The sequence below is a fragment of the Molothrus ater genome, chromosome 3, assembly GCF_012460135.2.
Source record: "Molothrus ater isolate BHLD 08-10-18 breed brown headed cowbird chromosome 3, BPBGC_Mater_1.1, whole genome shotgun sequence".
Lineage (NCBI taxonomy): Eukaryota > Metazoa > Chordata > Aves > Passeriformes > Icteridae > Molothrus > Molothrus ater.
Window position 1 is genome coordinate 69,202,348 of NC_050480.2, and position 15,828 is coordinate 69,218,175.

The window sequence follows — 15,828 nt, forward strand, 5'->3', positions numbered from 1 at the left end:
TCTGGGAAAAAGCCTATTCTGGCAGCCAGGGGGGAGGTTAGTCGATGGATGGGTTTTATTTCTGTGGCTGTGAGTGAGAGCAGCCCTGAAGAGCTGCCTGGAAAGGCTGTAAGAGGGAAGGGTTTGTTAGCACCCTGCAGGGAGTCGCCCTGTCAGAGGACATCGAGGCACGTGTGCATGGGGCAGCACTGCAGCACAGACCACCATGTCCCTCCCAGAGGGCAGCAAAGCCATGGCACTCTTTGGGCAGCTCTAGGGCAGTTTGTCCCTCTATGCAACCAGTGCAGCTCCCAGCCAGGGAGGTGGCCCCAGCCCAGCTCAGCCAGGTGGGGTGGGCAGTGAGAGTCACACGTGTGGAGTGACAGTTCCATTACGGGGCACGGGTTACCCTGCTGCCCTGGGAGTCAATACTAATGATGACAAATAAGCAGTCAGGATTTGGATGCATTGGGAATGAGATTGCACAGACAACCTTAAAGTGTCCTGTTTATTCACCTGTCCTGCGATACAGCCTTGGATTTGGAGGTTGTATACTCTCCTGTCAAGGTTACCTGCCTCATTCTCTGTGGAACACTGATGGGATGTAGGAGGCTGTGTGCAGACTCACTTGCATCATTTGCTGTGCAGAATAAAGTTATTGCACAACACAAGAAAAGGTGGGAAAGACCTTGGATAGTGCTTGCCTTTGCCAGCTGACTCCCCTCTCACCCTCAGTGACAGGGCTTGTGCTATGAGTGTCCTCACTCACAGCCAAATGCACCCAGTCACGGACCCCAAAATATGTGCTCAGAAGCTCTGTGCTTCCCTGGTGCATATTTAATGGCAACCTTCTGTCCAGCCATCAGAAATCCACCTGGCAGGACCAGGCTGGCTCAGACACTCACCTTAGTGCACATTTGCAGGGGCTGGAGATGGTTCTGTCTCCGGCAGCAAAAGCTCCCATTGCCAGGAGGTGCCTCTGCCCTCTGGAAGGACAAAGGCCCATGGGGATGGGGTGAATTCCAGCCTTTTCTAGCAATTGTTTTTTCAGGACAAGGGACAACAGGTACAGGGGAGCAGGGAGCCATAAAAATGAGAACCTGCATCTAAGTGGTTTAAGAAAACTGCAGGGAAAGATTGTGTTGTGGTTCATCCTGTTACTTTCCCATGTATTTTATTATACAAGCTGGCAGAGATCTTCAGAAATAAAAAAAAAAAAAAGTTGCCTGGCAAATGTTCTTCACCCTCTTTCTTTTTTTTGGTGGGGATGACAAAAATATCAGTTAGATAAATCCTGGCTTCTCTGAAGAGGTGTGCAGATTGTAATAAAAACTCCAGGACTCAGCAGAGTCCTCCCCATCCCCAGTCATTGCATACTCAAACAAACTTGTAGCCAGCATCGATGGCCCAAAAGCCCACTCTCTCTGCATCTAATGCATGGTGACTTTGATAAAGTAGACACACTTATTTCCTGCCCAGAATCCCTGATCAGCTTTCTCTGATCCCATTTCCATGGTAGAAAGTCTGTAAGAGTAGGGAGGTGGTTGTAGATCTTGTTTTAAAGCAACCACTTTTACATCTCATGCTGTGCATATCAAAACTCACAACATTTGATAGTCAAAAGTTGATTCCAATGCCTTACCACAAGGATTTCCCAATGTGCTCTGACAGATTTCCTCTGTCTCTTTCTCTTTCTCTCTTCTTCACTGCTTTTTTTGACTCTCACACATATGTGCTTTCTACTGGCAAGCTCTCAGTCAGCTGGTGGTTGGGTTGGCTTTTCCATAGAGAAGACTCAGTCCAAGAAAAGACATCTTTTAAATGGAATACTTTGAGATTTACCCTTCATTATATTCAGGGGCTACTCAGGATTTCAGTGGCCAGGAGGCAGCTAAGCTGTTGTTTGCTTAGTGTACTGTCTCTTGCACTAATCAGGCATTGTTTCATTTTGATTTAACAAAGCCCAGTTCTCTACTACCCCTAATAAAATGACATTTATCTGTACCCAGAGGCTGTAGAACACATTTTGTTGCAATTAATTTTGCAGTAAATTGTTCACTAAAACAGGGGGGCTTTCCATAAACAAAGAAACAGGCTTCCACACTATGGAGTTTACACAAGCCTTGCCTTCTGTTTATTTGCTCTTGGATGTAAGGCTGCCTGAGCCTCCAAGATCTGGGAGGGGAAAAAGGTCTGATGATGCTGGTGAGGCAGTGCACAGTGTTGGTGGGGCAGCACACACTCACGAGGCTCAGGGGCTGAAGAGGGGACTTTTGTGCCTCTGTTTGGGACCACAGGAATGTGAGCCAGTAAGGATATTAGGGAGCCAACATGTAAGTGAAGCAGAGTTTGTCAGGTATACTGTCTCAAAAATAGTATCTATATAGAGAAATGTAAGAGTGAGAGCATACAAGTGTTGCTAGAGCCTGTCCAGAGAAGGACAACAAAGCCAGTGAAGGGTCTGGAGCATCAGCTTTATGAGGAGCAGCTGAGGGAGCTGGGGTTGTTTAGCCTGGAGAAAAGGAGGTTTAGGGGAGACCTTTTCAATCTCTATAGCCACCTGACAGGAGGGTGTAGCCAGGTGAGGTTGGTCTCTTCTCCCAGACAATCAGCAGTAAGGAAAAGGTAAATGGCCTCAAGTTTTGCTAGGGGAGGTTTAGATGGTATATTTGGAAAAAAATCATCACTAAAAGGGTGTTCAAGCACTGGAACAAAGGGAATGGTGGAATCACTGTGCCTGGAAGTGTTCAAAAGATATGTAGGTGTTTAGGGACATGGTATAGTGGTGGTCCTGGCAATGTTAGGAAATGATTGGACTCGATGATCTTAGCAGTCTTTTCCAACCTAAATGCTTTTGTGATTTTATATCTGCACATCTCTCTAGAAATATATCTATTTTATGTAATAAATACAGAGTGTGTACAAATGCACCTATGTACATACATATTCTTTGTGTATGTGTATGTATATATATATGTGATCAAAAACAAGCCCAGAAGCCTCACATATGGGCTACCCAAAGTTTCACTTTGCCAGCCCACTTTGCCATAGAAAAGCGAATAATTGACATATTGCTATAGAATGTAATAAATCATGCTGCTTCTCACCTTCTTAGATGGAATAAATCCCAAACTGGATGGAGACCTTGGTTTTTGAAACTCTATTCTCTTCCCATTCAGTAAAGATTTTGATACGGTCTCTCACAGTATCCTTCTGGACAAAATGTCAGGCACACAGCTGGATAAACACATCATGCCATGGGTGAGCAACTGGCTCACCAGTCAGGCACAAAGGGTTACAGGGAATGGGGTGACATTGGACTGGTGACCTGTCACTGATGGGTTTCCCACAGGGCTCAATGCCCCAGCCCTGTGCTCTTCAACATCTTCATAAATGACTTGGATGCAGGACTGGAAGGGACACTAAGAGAGCTCACAGATGATAAAAAACTGGGAGGAGCTGTTGATTCCTTCGAGGGCAGGGAGGCCCAGGAGAGAGACCTTGACAAATCAGAGGATTGGGCAAACACAAACCCTATGAATTTCAATGAGGGAAATGCTGGATTCTGTGCCTGGGATGGATACACGGACAGATTGGGCAATGAGAGGCTGGGAAGCAGTGCTGTGGAAAGGGACCTGGGAATCCTGGCTGATGACAAGTGGAACATGAGTCAGCAGTGCCCTGGCAGCCAGAAGGGCCAGCGGTGTCCTGGGGGCATCAGGCTCAGCATCACCAGCCAAGCAAGGGAAGGGATTGTCCTGCTTTGCTCTACTCTGCACTGGGGTGGCCTCATCTCGAGTGCTGGGGGCAGTTTTGGGCACCACAGTATAAAAAGATATTAAAGTATTGGAGAGCATCTAAAGGAGAACAACAAAGACGGTGAAGGGCCTTGAGGTGAAAGCATATGAGGAGTGGCTGAGGTCACTTGGTCTGCTCAGCCTGGAGGAGACTGAGGGGAAGCCTCACTGAAGTCTACAAATTCCTCATGAGGGGAAAAGGAGGGGCAGGCACTGATCCCTTCTCTCTGGTGAGCAGCAACAGGACCTGAGGGAATGGCCTGAAGTTGTATTAGGGAAGATTTAGGTTGGAGATAAGGAAAAGGTTCTTCACCCAGAGGGTGGTTCGGCACTGGAACAGGCTCCCCAAGGAAGTAAGCACCAAGCCTAACAGAGTTCAAAAGGATTTGGACAATGCTCTCAGGCACAGGGTGTGACTCTTGGGGATGGTCCTGTGGAGGGCCTTGATGATCCTTGTGGGTCCCTTCCAACTCAGCATAGTCAGTGATTCTGTGAAAAGAAACTGACAGCACTTTGTCACTGGTCATTCTTGATCCCAATCTGAAGGCAAGACAACTCTACAAAAACGGGACAACCCAGGCAAGTGAGAAATGGCACTAACCAGGGGCCAGCTCAGGGTCCCCCATACAGTTGTAACTGCCATACGGCAGGAGGTGAAATCCACAGCTTGTCTCAGATGCACTTATTGAATATTTTTTCCTCTTTCAGGCTGAAAACAAAAGGATTTAGCTTGCCCCAGGGAAGGCGGTGGTAAAAACTCACTTAGATGTCCCTAAGTCCTACATACTTCCCTCTCCTTTCCACAGCTTTCTAGTTTTACCATTATACTGAAACAGTGACAATTATTATAGACATTTTAACGTCATAATCATGGACAACAAGTCCAAAGTCTTCATCCAAAACAACTTCTACTCTCCACCAGGGATTGCTCAAGGTTTGGTTTGTAGGCAGTTGTCTACTTCATTTCTGCCTAAAATATACTTTGTACATTGTCCACTGAAAAACAACAAAAGGAAATAAGTACCTGTCAGAAGAACATTTGGTGTAGGACATGTAAATATATAAGCCAGCAAGCTGTGTGCTTGGCTCTCTGCTTTCCCCCTACTCCTCTTCTCAGCAAGAGGAAAAGCAAGAGTGGTACCTTCAGGTCACATCCATCACATAAGTCCTTTTTAAATATGAGGACCTGATCATCATTTGACTCGTGAGAAGTTGCCAGGTACTGGCAGCATAAAGACACAGTGATATTGCACCGTAAATTCACATCATGCTTCTCTTCTCCAAGCTGGGCTGCAGGTTGCAAAGCTCACAGGGTGCAGCAGCGCAGCAGTTTGTATTTACTAGCTGGTAATAGCACAATCTGGACCACAGTGTGAGCTTATTTACATGGGTGTCAGCCCAGAGTAGCCTCTTGGTGCCACTGGATTTACACAAGATTTACAGCCCTGCAACCAAGAGCAGAATTTGGCCCTAAATTATGATGCAGTTAAAGACCCCATGTTTCTGAGTTGTGGAGCATTGTTTACACCCACATGAAATGGCTCGTAAAATGCCATTGCGCTGATTTGTTGGAGTGTTAGGCTCAATTTGCTCAGGTGTAAATAACTACCCGGTGGGTGGCATAATATTTGCATCCTGTAGCTTAAGGCGTTGCTGTCTGCAGCAAATCAGTCAGGCTTCAGGCTCCAGTATCCTCCTGGGAGCAGGATGGATCTTCTGGCCTGGAGAAAGTGATGCAATAGCAGATTGCTAATGAGTGGGAGTTCATGGGGCGTGACATCCATAGAATAAAATTGGAATATCTTGTGTATACTTTCATTATTTTTTGCAGCTGAAGTCTCGTGTCCTGATGACTCCTTTAGCAATCTCTCCGCCGAGAAGCACGCCGGAGCCAGATATCAGCTCAATCCCCCAGGATGCAGCCACGGTACCCAACTCAGACACCCCACAGGCTCTCACAGGTACTCAGCCTCAAGTGCTCCTTGGCCAAGGGGTGAGCAGGAGCCACGAGCTGACAGCCAGATGTCACAGCCAGATGCTGGGCTTTCCAGAGCAGGGGGAGCTCATGAAAATGGGGTGTTTGCAGATTAGTCTAGTGACCAGTGACAAGGAACAAAGTTATCCTGCAAGATTTTATTTTGACTGCTGTGTGTCAAGTTTAGTGGAGATGTCAGTCCCATTGCTCTTGAAATGTGAACATCAAAAACCCATGAATGTTCCATTTTATACCTAATATTTTCACCCCATCTAATATGTTGCAGTGATCAACTTAAATCCCTGTGTGAACATGAAACATCTGTTACAGCTGTGGGGAGAAGAACGGAGGAGCCATGGTCTGACTGTAGGCAGGGCTGCCAGCACAAAAACCCCAATACCTTATCACAGCAGCAGGCATGGTCATTTCCAAATCTAGTCAGAAAACACGGTCTTACTCCTTCTTTTTGTTTATAGTACCAGAAGTAACATAGGTCAAGGCTTTTAAAGTGATGTAAATGAGAAGAAAATCAACAAGACAGCTGATTTACCCTGAGATTTCAGCAGAGAAATGGATTAGATAACATTAGAATCTAAACACAACACATAAATCCCATTATTTCTTAGCTGGGATGCACAGAGGAGAAGTTTTCCATCTGCTCTGGTGGCAGAATGATACTAAACCCAGCAACAATGACAATAATATATTTTATTCTCGTTTGTCCCTTCACACGCAAAGTCTGCAAAGCACTTGGCAAACAGCAGCTGAGTGGATGGAAGTGCCCTGAGAGGCTGTGCCCAGGGCTGCTTTTGAAGCGGGACAGGGAGGCACAGTCCTGCAGCCCTGCCAGATCACCAGGGTGGCTCCAAAGGCTCTGTGGGTCATTTCAGGTAGTGCCCCACACCTCTGTCTGCCCATCCTCATGCCACTGGCACCTTTCCTCCCTACAGAGCATGCAGGTTCCCACCAGGGCTGGCAGGAAGTGAAGGGAAGCTCAAGCCAGCTTTTACCTCCCTCTCTGCTTCAGAAGGACTGTGGGGACCCTGGCTCTGCAGTGGGGGACTCAGCACATTGCCTGCAAGCTGCAGAGTCCCTCCCACAGCTGAGCCCCGACAAAACCAGGGGATTGTCACACAGAGAACCTCATTCTGCAGATTTGTCAAGGTGTGGACTCTGGGAAAGCTGCACTCTGACATCCCCCTGCAATTCCTGCTTTCTGCTGCCGTATTTTCAGTGTACTATCCCTTTGTTTGTTTGGCACATGGAAGGTGTGAAGTGGTGTAATGATAAGTATGATTGCCATTATTCCCCTGTTTACCCTGGATGTACTGCTTGAGCCCCTTCTGCTGGTCCCTGCAAGATGGGGAAGCAGAGTGCACTCTGACAGTTGCACTAGATTTTCATTATGGTGATGCAAACTGTAAATTATTTCCAACTTTACACAGCTGTCATCATGTCCTCCACTCTGCTTGATGCAGTTTTTTTGTCACATATCTGATTTCTGTCAGAAGATAATGTTATATTGTTTGAGAGATGACAGCTCGAGCACACTCAGCCAGCTATTATAATATGTCTCACTTTAGCCTGACTTTAGGCTGTGTCTTAGTCGCCCTTAGTTACCCAGCTCTATCCCTGCTTCCCCTGAGATGCAGTTAGCCTCAGCCAAGCTTAAAATAAGTTCATGGTAGTGAGGAGAATGCTCAATTTTTGGCTATTGCTGGCAGGCCTGATGGCATGTAGAAAAACTGCCTTTGCAGCTTTTGAGAGGAGGTGTGCAGGGCTTGGCTGTGGAGAGGCTGGGGCAGACTCCCTCAGGGACCCCTCTGAAGCACACTCACGTTGTTGCAGTCCCAAAATGTAGCACTGCACACCATGTACCATTTCTCTCAACTTAATGCAGTTTGTAGAGTGTTAGGTTGGACATGGAGGGTTAGGAAGCTCCCAAAGACCAGATTTCTGCCATGGCACTGTGCAGCAAAACCCTCCAGAAATTACAGCTGCGTTTGAAGAAGGAAGGATCCAAAGGCTTTACAAAAGTCATCTCAGAGCAGTGCTTCTCACAGCAGCTGTCAATGAACCAGTCTAAAAACAAAGGAAAAAAATAATCTGAAAACACACCTCAGGCTGGCATTCCCTCCTTGCTGTGAAGTCACCACTGCTAGTTACTGTTCTGCACTCCCAGAACATTTTTCTGGTCACAAGTTGTGTGGACAAAGTGGAGTCAAGACAGCAAACCCCAGGCATACATAGGAGCTTTTTTAGATGTGTGTAGCTTATCCTAGCCTGTGAAACTGAGCTAGACCTAAACTCAGCTTGTTTTGCTCTGGCAATGGGTCATTAGCACAAGGAAGTCTGGCTCTGGCATCACAAGTGACAACAATTCACCAGTGAAGGAAGAACTTGGGAAATGAATAGAAATGTAGAATGCTAGCATCTCCTAGGATGCTCCCAGGACTGTTTTGTAATAACCTTGTCGGGATTTTATGTCTACAGTCTGCATTTATGTCAACAAGCAAGCGAACCTGGGGCCGTACCTTGACAGAAGAAAGGTGCAGCAGCTGCCGGAGCACTTTGGCCCCGTGCGGCCGTCAGCAGCCCTGCAGCAGGCAGTGCAAGCCTGCATCGACTGTGCTCTCCAGCAAAAGGTGGTCTTCTCCCTCCTCAGGCAGGGCTATGGAGGAGAGATGGTGTCAGGTGAGGGGTTTGTGCACAGTAGGGAAGTGTTTAATATGTTCCCTAATCCTGACTGCCCTGGATGTCCCTTTCCCATCAGTGGGGTGGCAACCAGCTTTGAATATCACTTATGCCTTTGCAAAATGAGCTGCTGCAGGAATCACCTTGGTGTCAGATGAAAGAATGTTGGTCAAGGGTATTGCAGTGGTGATTCAGGTGAGGAACATGCACTCCAGAGTCTGCCTCTTACCACTCTTTGGAACAGTGCTGAGGCCAGGGCTGAGAGCTGTTTTCATGCAGCTGTTCAAGCGTGGGCAGCAATGCCAGCCCACTTCATGACACACATTGCCACCACAACTACACATGCATGCCTTGTGTGATGAGGGTGGCAGAACTCTGGAACAAGTTGTCCAGAGAAGTGATGGATGCCCCAAACTCAGATGCCCCAAGCTCAGATATATTCAAGGTCAGGCTGGATGTGTATTGGAGCAATCTGAGCTAGCTGAAGATGTCCCTGGTCATTGCAGGAGGGTTGGACTAAATGACCTATAAAGGTCCCTTCCAGCCAAAATCTTTATATAACTTGATGATTCTGTGTTTCACAAAAGGACAACTTTAATGGAGTTTAGCTGCTCTACCTGCAGCTCATGGGCCAAACCTGCTCTCTGCTGCAGGAAATGCAAAAGTCCCACAGCAAATTCCCCATGCAGCAGGACTGCACACAGTCTACACAAATATATCAGAGAGAATCAAAGACCAAGGGGAGCTTCCCAGCAGCTCCTTGTCTTCCCGCAGTGGCACTTCTTGCTGTGTCTGATGAAACTCCCATGTCCCACAGTGAATCCCCTGGCCCTGGTTCTCAGTGTGAATGTGAACTTTTCTTCTATCACAGCAAGAGTTTTGTGTCACAACATTATTTTGGCATATGGGGATGCAGTGGGAATGAAACAATGATGGGAATATGGGAACAGCACTCTCCAATGAGCTGCTGCAGATGAGTCAGGCACAAACACAAAGCCAAGGATTGCAAGTCCAATCAGTTTCACAGGGACTGCAGATGCTCAGCTGTGCCACTGGGACCTTCTTGTGTGGGAGCCCAAGCTCTGGCCCTCTGTGCAGCATATAAATCTTGCTTCTTCCCTCTCCTCAAGTTCTCTGTAATCACAGGTGTGCCTTCCCTAAGGGACACCAAAAATACTCTGAGAATGTTCCAGACTTGTTCACAGAAACACAAGACTGAATCAATTCATGCAAAGTTTCATTTTTGCCTAGTTCTGTGCTGCATATATGACTTTCATTAGAATCAGGAGAGTCATATTATGCACCAAGCCTGCCAAAATCCTTGGTCTCAGCTCCTCTGAGCTGGCTCAGCTTCAACTTCACCTGAACTAAACATTTCTCGTAATTTCATGGTTCTTCTAGTCATCAAAGAGGGGTGAATGGCCTCCTAGTCATGGCATGGCTCTGTAATTGCACTTCACTCCCAGCAGTGCAGATGAGTTTTGTCAGGGGCTTTCCAATCTTCCCATGGCTTGGCTCACAGATGCTCAACCAGCTGTGGAGCATGATCCCTCACAGCAGCTCAGGCCAACAGGAAATCTCTGAAGTTATCCCCGAAATTATAAGTCTAATGTTGCAATTTTTTCTTGTTAGTAGTGGTGGCAGCTAAACTATAGGATTGGGAAAGAACCTTCCAGGTGGAAGACTTCAGGCAGCCATATCATGCTGTCCTCCCTACAAATCTGTTGAAATTGAATCTGTCTTGCTACAACAGATCCTGGTGGGTCTGTTTTGACCCCTCCACCCCTCCCATGGCTTTTATGCCCTTTTTTGATTCCTGGTTAAGTATGCCCCCTGACAGGCTTACACAGGAATTTTAATTGCCCTGTTCTTACCCTTAAATGTACTTCTAAGAGAGCCACCCCCGTCCTGCTAGGCTGCAATACACAGTTCCTTTCAGGTGAGGAAGATCACTGCACCAGTGAAAGGAGTGCAGGTGTCTTGCACAGTCCCACATAGCAGGATGGTGTTGGCTGCAATGCCACAGGGAAAATTTCTGTTCCCCAAACATCAATGCAGTCTGCCCGTGCACTTCTGCAAGTGTGAATTCCCCCTTCTTCAGCGTGTATGACCAGAATGATGCCCATCACAATCCATATCAGGTTTCTCCTGAACTTTGTATAGCGGCTTTAACACTCCATTTTCTCTCCTGGAAATGTTTTGTTCCACACCTTCTGGAAATATAGCTGAGTTTTTCATGACTCTGTGACCTTGCTGTTTTATGGGCATCTGTAAGCTTGCATTATCATTTCTTGTCCCACCAGGTTGTTTTGAGCATCTCCAAAGAGTTATGGATTTCTAAACACTTTATATGTTTATTTTACAGATTGTTTTTCACTCATTTTTACTAAGTCAAAAGTCAAAATCAGTCAACTCTTTCTGTGCAATCTCCCAGGCCTCTCCTCCATCGGTGATGTCTGCCAGATTACAGCATCCACAAAATCTCTTTGTGCCAGCACGGACTGCTGCTGGTTTCTCTCTGAGACTTGGGATCTCCTGCCAGCAGACCCTGTTGCCATTGCTTGACCCACTTCTTGTCTGCAATCATTTCCAATTTAATGCAAGATTTCTCATACTTTACTGAATTCTGGATTGACCACAACTGCCAACACTTCCTTGCCTATAAATGCAGTTAACTCAGTAAATAAAGATCAACGATGAAGCTGTTACCTCTCTCTTCAGTACAATCCTGGTACCTTTCATTCCTTCACAACCGTGCCTTTAATTCTTATCTCCCCATTATCATTTATAACCTTGGGTACTGCTGAAGTCAGCCTACCCATCACTACTGGTGATCACTGCACATCACTTTCTCTGCCCTTTCTTAGACCAGGGTATCATGATAGCCTCCTTCTAATCACACGACACAATTTTAAGGTGGATGCATATATTAGAAAACCTTGTGCTGCTGACCATGCCAGTCAGCATCTTTCAGCCCTCCAGGGGGAAGGTGATCTGGGTCACACAAACTCAGCTCCTTAAGCTCTTCCAGTTTGTTGTGTGCTTCAGGTAGGGTAATTTTGCAAAATATTTTAAGACATGCAAATACTTGAGTAAAATTATTTCCCCTGCTCTCATTCCCCCTTCTGCCATGCACCCACAGGTATTGAATTGCTCCTGTTTTGCTTTCCAGTTTCAGCTTCTTTTGAGGGGAAGCAGCATCTCCAGAGCCTGCTGGTAGTGAACAGCATCGGGTATGTGCTGCGCTTCCTGAAGAAGCTGTGTCGCAGCCTGCTGTGTGACAATCTCTTCAGCAACCAGCCCTTCCAGCAGCACAGCACTGGCACAGAGAGCCCCGAGGGCTGTGAAAGCACACAGATGGAGGCAGGTAGGATGCTTGGTCACCTTGGCTCAAGATGTAATCCAGCAAGAAATGGCTGTCCTTTTTCTGGTGCTGTATTGTATTTGCGGGGTGCCCCATGGCAGGAGGAAAGAAGAATCTGACTCCATGTTCTTAGAAGGATAATTTATTATTTAATTATACTATATTATATAAAAGAATACTAACTAAACTATACTAAAGAATACAGAAAGGATACTTACAGAAGGCTAAAAGTTAATAATGAAAACTTGTGACTCTTTCTCCAGAGTCCAAGACAGCTTGACCCTGATTGGCCAGTAAATCAAAACAATTCACATGAAACCAATGAAACAACCACCTGTTGGTAAACAATCTCCAAACACATTCCAAAGGAGCAAAACACAGGAGAAGCAAATCAGATAATTATTGTTTTCCTTTTTCTCTGCTGCTTCTCAGTTTGACAAGAGCAAAATCCTGGCCGAAGGGATTTTCCAGAAAAAATGACTGTGACAGTGCTGTGCTGTGTATGATAGGGAGCTGCAGGCCTCTGTGAGACCCTTCCAGAGGGAAGCAGTGAGCTTCCTTGTGGTATTTTCCCCGTGGTTACAGAGGAGGTTCGGTTTGGGTATAAACCACCGTGTTGAGGTGCCCCAGCAGAGAAATTTTGGGCCAGCACGTTATGGTAGCACAAACCTAAGGTACACATTATTAGCTGTAGCACAGACAGCTTGAATCCCAGTCTGCCACCTCCACCCATGAGTATAAACCTAAATGAGCTGTGACTGCTAAGTGGTTGGCTTGGCTACTTGCAGGGGTGTTTCTCCTGGCTTAAAACCCTCTGGGACCAGCAAGGTCCCTGTCTTAGTGCCTGCCCCTGACCATGTGGGGCAAAGCTTGGAGGAACTGTGGCATGAGACAGATGCATCCAAGGATGGTGGTGGTCCTGAGGAGCAGCTGCCCTGAGCAGCATTGAGCTCCCAGATGGGTGGTAGTTCTGAGCCTCCTTCTTGTTCGTATTCTGGGACAGGGTGCTGTGGATGCCATGGGACAGAGAGAGAGAGACATGGCAAGCGTTTCTCACAGCGGCTTGTGAGAAGTTTCAGGGAGCTGGAAAGATGTGGTAACTTGTTGACTATAAACAATTTGCAGGTGCTGTTTTTCTACTATATCTTTCTGTTCCTCTCAAGGACAGTGCATGAGAAAGATGTTCCTGTTAGTTAGCCAATAGAATAGAATCTATCGTACCACTCTATAAAAACCACACGGTTCTTTTGAATAAAGCCTTCTTTGCCTTTTCTATGATCCTGCCTCTCACCTGTTCCTGCCCCGACCCCGGCTCATGAGTGACAGGGTGCTGGCCCCACACAGCCCCCACAGAGCTGGGACATACCTGCAGGCCCATCTAAAATCACAGGCTTGAAAGCTGCCCTGGGGCCTTACTATGGCATTGCAAAAGGTAGTTTAGAAAAAAAGGAAGATGCAAATTTTGGGCATGAGCCTTCATTTCACCTGCAGTCTTCCTCCTGACTTAAATAATTTTTCCTTTTATTAACAACACTGTGGGTGTTTGGGGAATACACTCTCTCATGCATTCAATTTAATGGCAGATACATGCTGGCAGATGTCCACAATCACAATTTTTGAATTACTTGCTCACCAAGAATACCCTCAGTGTGTGCTTTGCTCACCAAATGGGAGAGGGCTGTGCACACAGTGCAGAAATCATCTTTTTGTACAAAGAAATCCAACTACCACCCTTACACATAGGGGTAGAAAGGCAGGAGCCCAGACTGAAAAGCAGTATTTTTCTTTCCTCTCCACTAGGACATTTGCAGCAAGCTGAATGCTTCTGAGAGGTCAAGGGATTTCTGTAGCACCGAGGAGTGCAGCCCAGGAGGCCTGGCATTTGCGTTTGCATTTGCATTTTAATTTTCATGTACATTTGCATTTACTTTCTCACGGCAGGGCTGTGTGTGAGAGAAAGCAATTCCACAACCAGAGTTTTTACAGTTGCTGTTACACTCTGAGCATCTCCACCCCCACAAAATTCCAATGGAGATCTCCCTGCCACCTTCCTCACTGGATCTCCCCAAACACTGAGGGTGGGCAAAACATTATTTTTCCCTCAGACTAGACAAGTGATGTGGGTGTAGACAAAGCTTCTCTCCTGGGTCTCCCACTGTGGGGTGGGGTGTGTGTATGTGTGCAATCAATAGCCCCCAGAAGCAGCATGAATTGGGCAGCCTGGGCTAGTCAGGTAGGTTTAAATTAGCCTTGAGGAAGAAATCTTTCACTGTGAGAGTGGTGAGGGACTGAAACAGGTTGCCTGGAGAAGCTGCGGGTGCTGCATCCCTGGAAGTGTTCAAGGCAGGTTGGATTGAGGCACTGAGGCTATGATTAATGCTGGATTGCCTAAATCTCCCCCCAGAAGTCAACATTTCTCTGCAGCAAGGTCTGCACAGAGCAGAGACAGGGCTTCCCCACAGTGCAGTGACAAGGAGGGACAGTGATGAGTAGGAGCTCTGCTGCAGACGGGTCTGTGAGGGCTCCTGTTGCGATAAAGATCTCATGGAAGGAGCAGGGCCATGAAAAAGCACCACAGGAAGTCACACAAAGCAGCCACATTTTTCATTGTTTCTGTTCCCCATCTTGTAATCGAGATGTCCTTTCTTTTAAAATCATGTGCTTTTCATCCCCTTTGCACCAATGAATCTAATCCAGGTATTGACTTTGGTGCAGTTACCCTTGATTTACACCGTCAGAAGGGAGAGGAGAAGCCAGCATCATGTCCAGCCATATTAATCCACTTACCCCACACAGGAGTCACCTCTTAACCTTGCCCCAGAGCACATGCCCCTAAGCCATAACTCACCTGTGCTCACAGCAAGCTGCCAGATGCTAATGGCTGTGTACAGGCCAGGTGGGATTTGTTGACATATGCACATATCACTTACAATTGTGTTTTACATGCCTAGGAAGTGCACACTCATCAGGCTGTGCCTAGAGCTGGCCTCTGCAGAGAGCCTTGCTGGCTGTGCATCACCCTCCCTGCACCTGAGCCCCACGCTCTGCCTGCCTTGCCAAGGGCCCTCACCTGTCTCATGCCTCACATGGGACATTCCCCAGGGCTCTTTCTCAGCTGTGAAGGGACTTCCTGGCTTGTGAGAGTGATTTGTGGGGAGCAGTTGTGGGATGACTCCCAGGCCTCCTGGGAAATGCCCAGCTTCTGGTCTGCATTGCAGCAAATCCTGAGATGTTACCTGTAACCACACCTCTGGACCTGCACGCCAAAATTGTCCATGGAAGCAGCAGAACAGTTTGAGCTTAAATGATGGCAAGACCTGGGTGGCCTGTGCAGAAAACCCTATGAAGTGGGACAGGGGCTAAATGATGGGAAGCCAACAGAGATCCCGTAAAGTGTCTCCACTCTGTGTTCAGATTTCATCATTTGTCTCATGCACAGCTGATGGAGGCTTGGATGGGAGCATGTGAAAGTTTAATTTCTAGGACACCTACACACTGTTGACATGCACCTATGAGATATTGGATTATTCTTCAGAGGAAACCATGTTTAGAGGAAACTAAAAAACTTCTGGCTAGCCTGATGGTGGGCACAGAAATGGGAGAAGTTTTTCTTTTATGTGGGAAGCATTAAGTTTGATAAGCTTTCCCTTTCAGTCAATCCTTTCCTTGCTCTTTCTGTCCCAAACGTTGGGTTTTGGCTATTTTGGGCTGTTAGACAGCTGAAGTCTCCACGTAGAGCATGGCTGCATGTGGCTGCTGCAAAACTTTATGCAAGAACTTTGGTGGCCACCCTGTATTATACTTACCGCAGGGGAAGTGGGAAAGGCTGTGAATAAGGTCCCTAGGCTTGCTGTTCCCCCCATGGCCAAGTCAAATTTGGAACCATATGGAGTTCCCTTCCACTACCCACAGGAGAACAGCTTGTCTTCTTGTGGCACTGGCTGGAAGTAGGGATCTATATGGAGCAGAAGCACAGCAGGATGCTAGTGCCTCTGTCTGTAGGAAGGTGGGCTCTTCCT

General features: G+C 46.9%; 1 protein-coding gene across 1 annotated transcript in view; it reads left to right on the plus strand.

Moving 5' to 3' along the window:
- SCML4 (Scm polycomb group protein like 4) overlaps positions 1–15,828 on the plus strand; it is a 65,422-nt gene that overhangs the window by 25,650 nt on the left and 23,944 nt on the right. Inside the window, exons 3-5 of the mRNA XM_036380704.1 lie at positions 5,608–5,737; positions 8,245–8,445; positions 11,618–11,812. Coding sequence (XP_036236597.1) covers positions 5,608–5,737; positions 8,245–8,445; positions 11,618–11,812 — 526 coding nt within the window. The remainder of the gene's footprint in view (positions 1–5,607; positions 5,738–8,244; positions 8,446–11,617; positions 11,813–15,828) is intronic.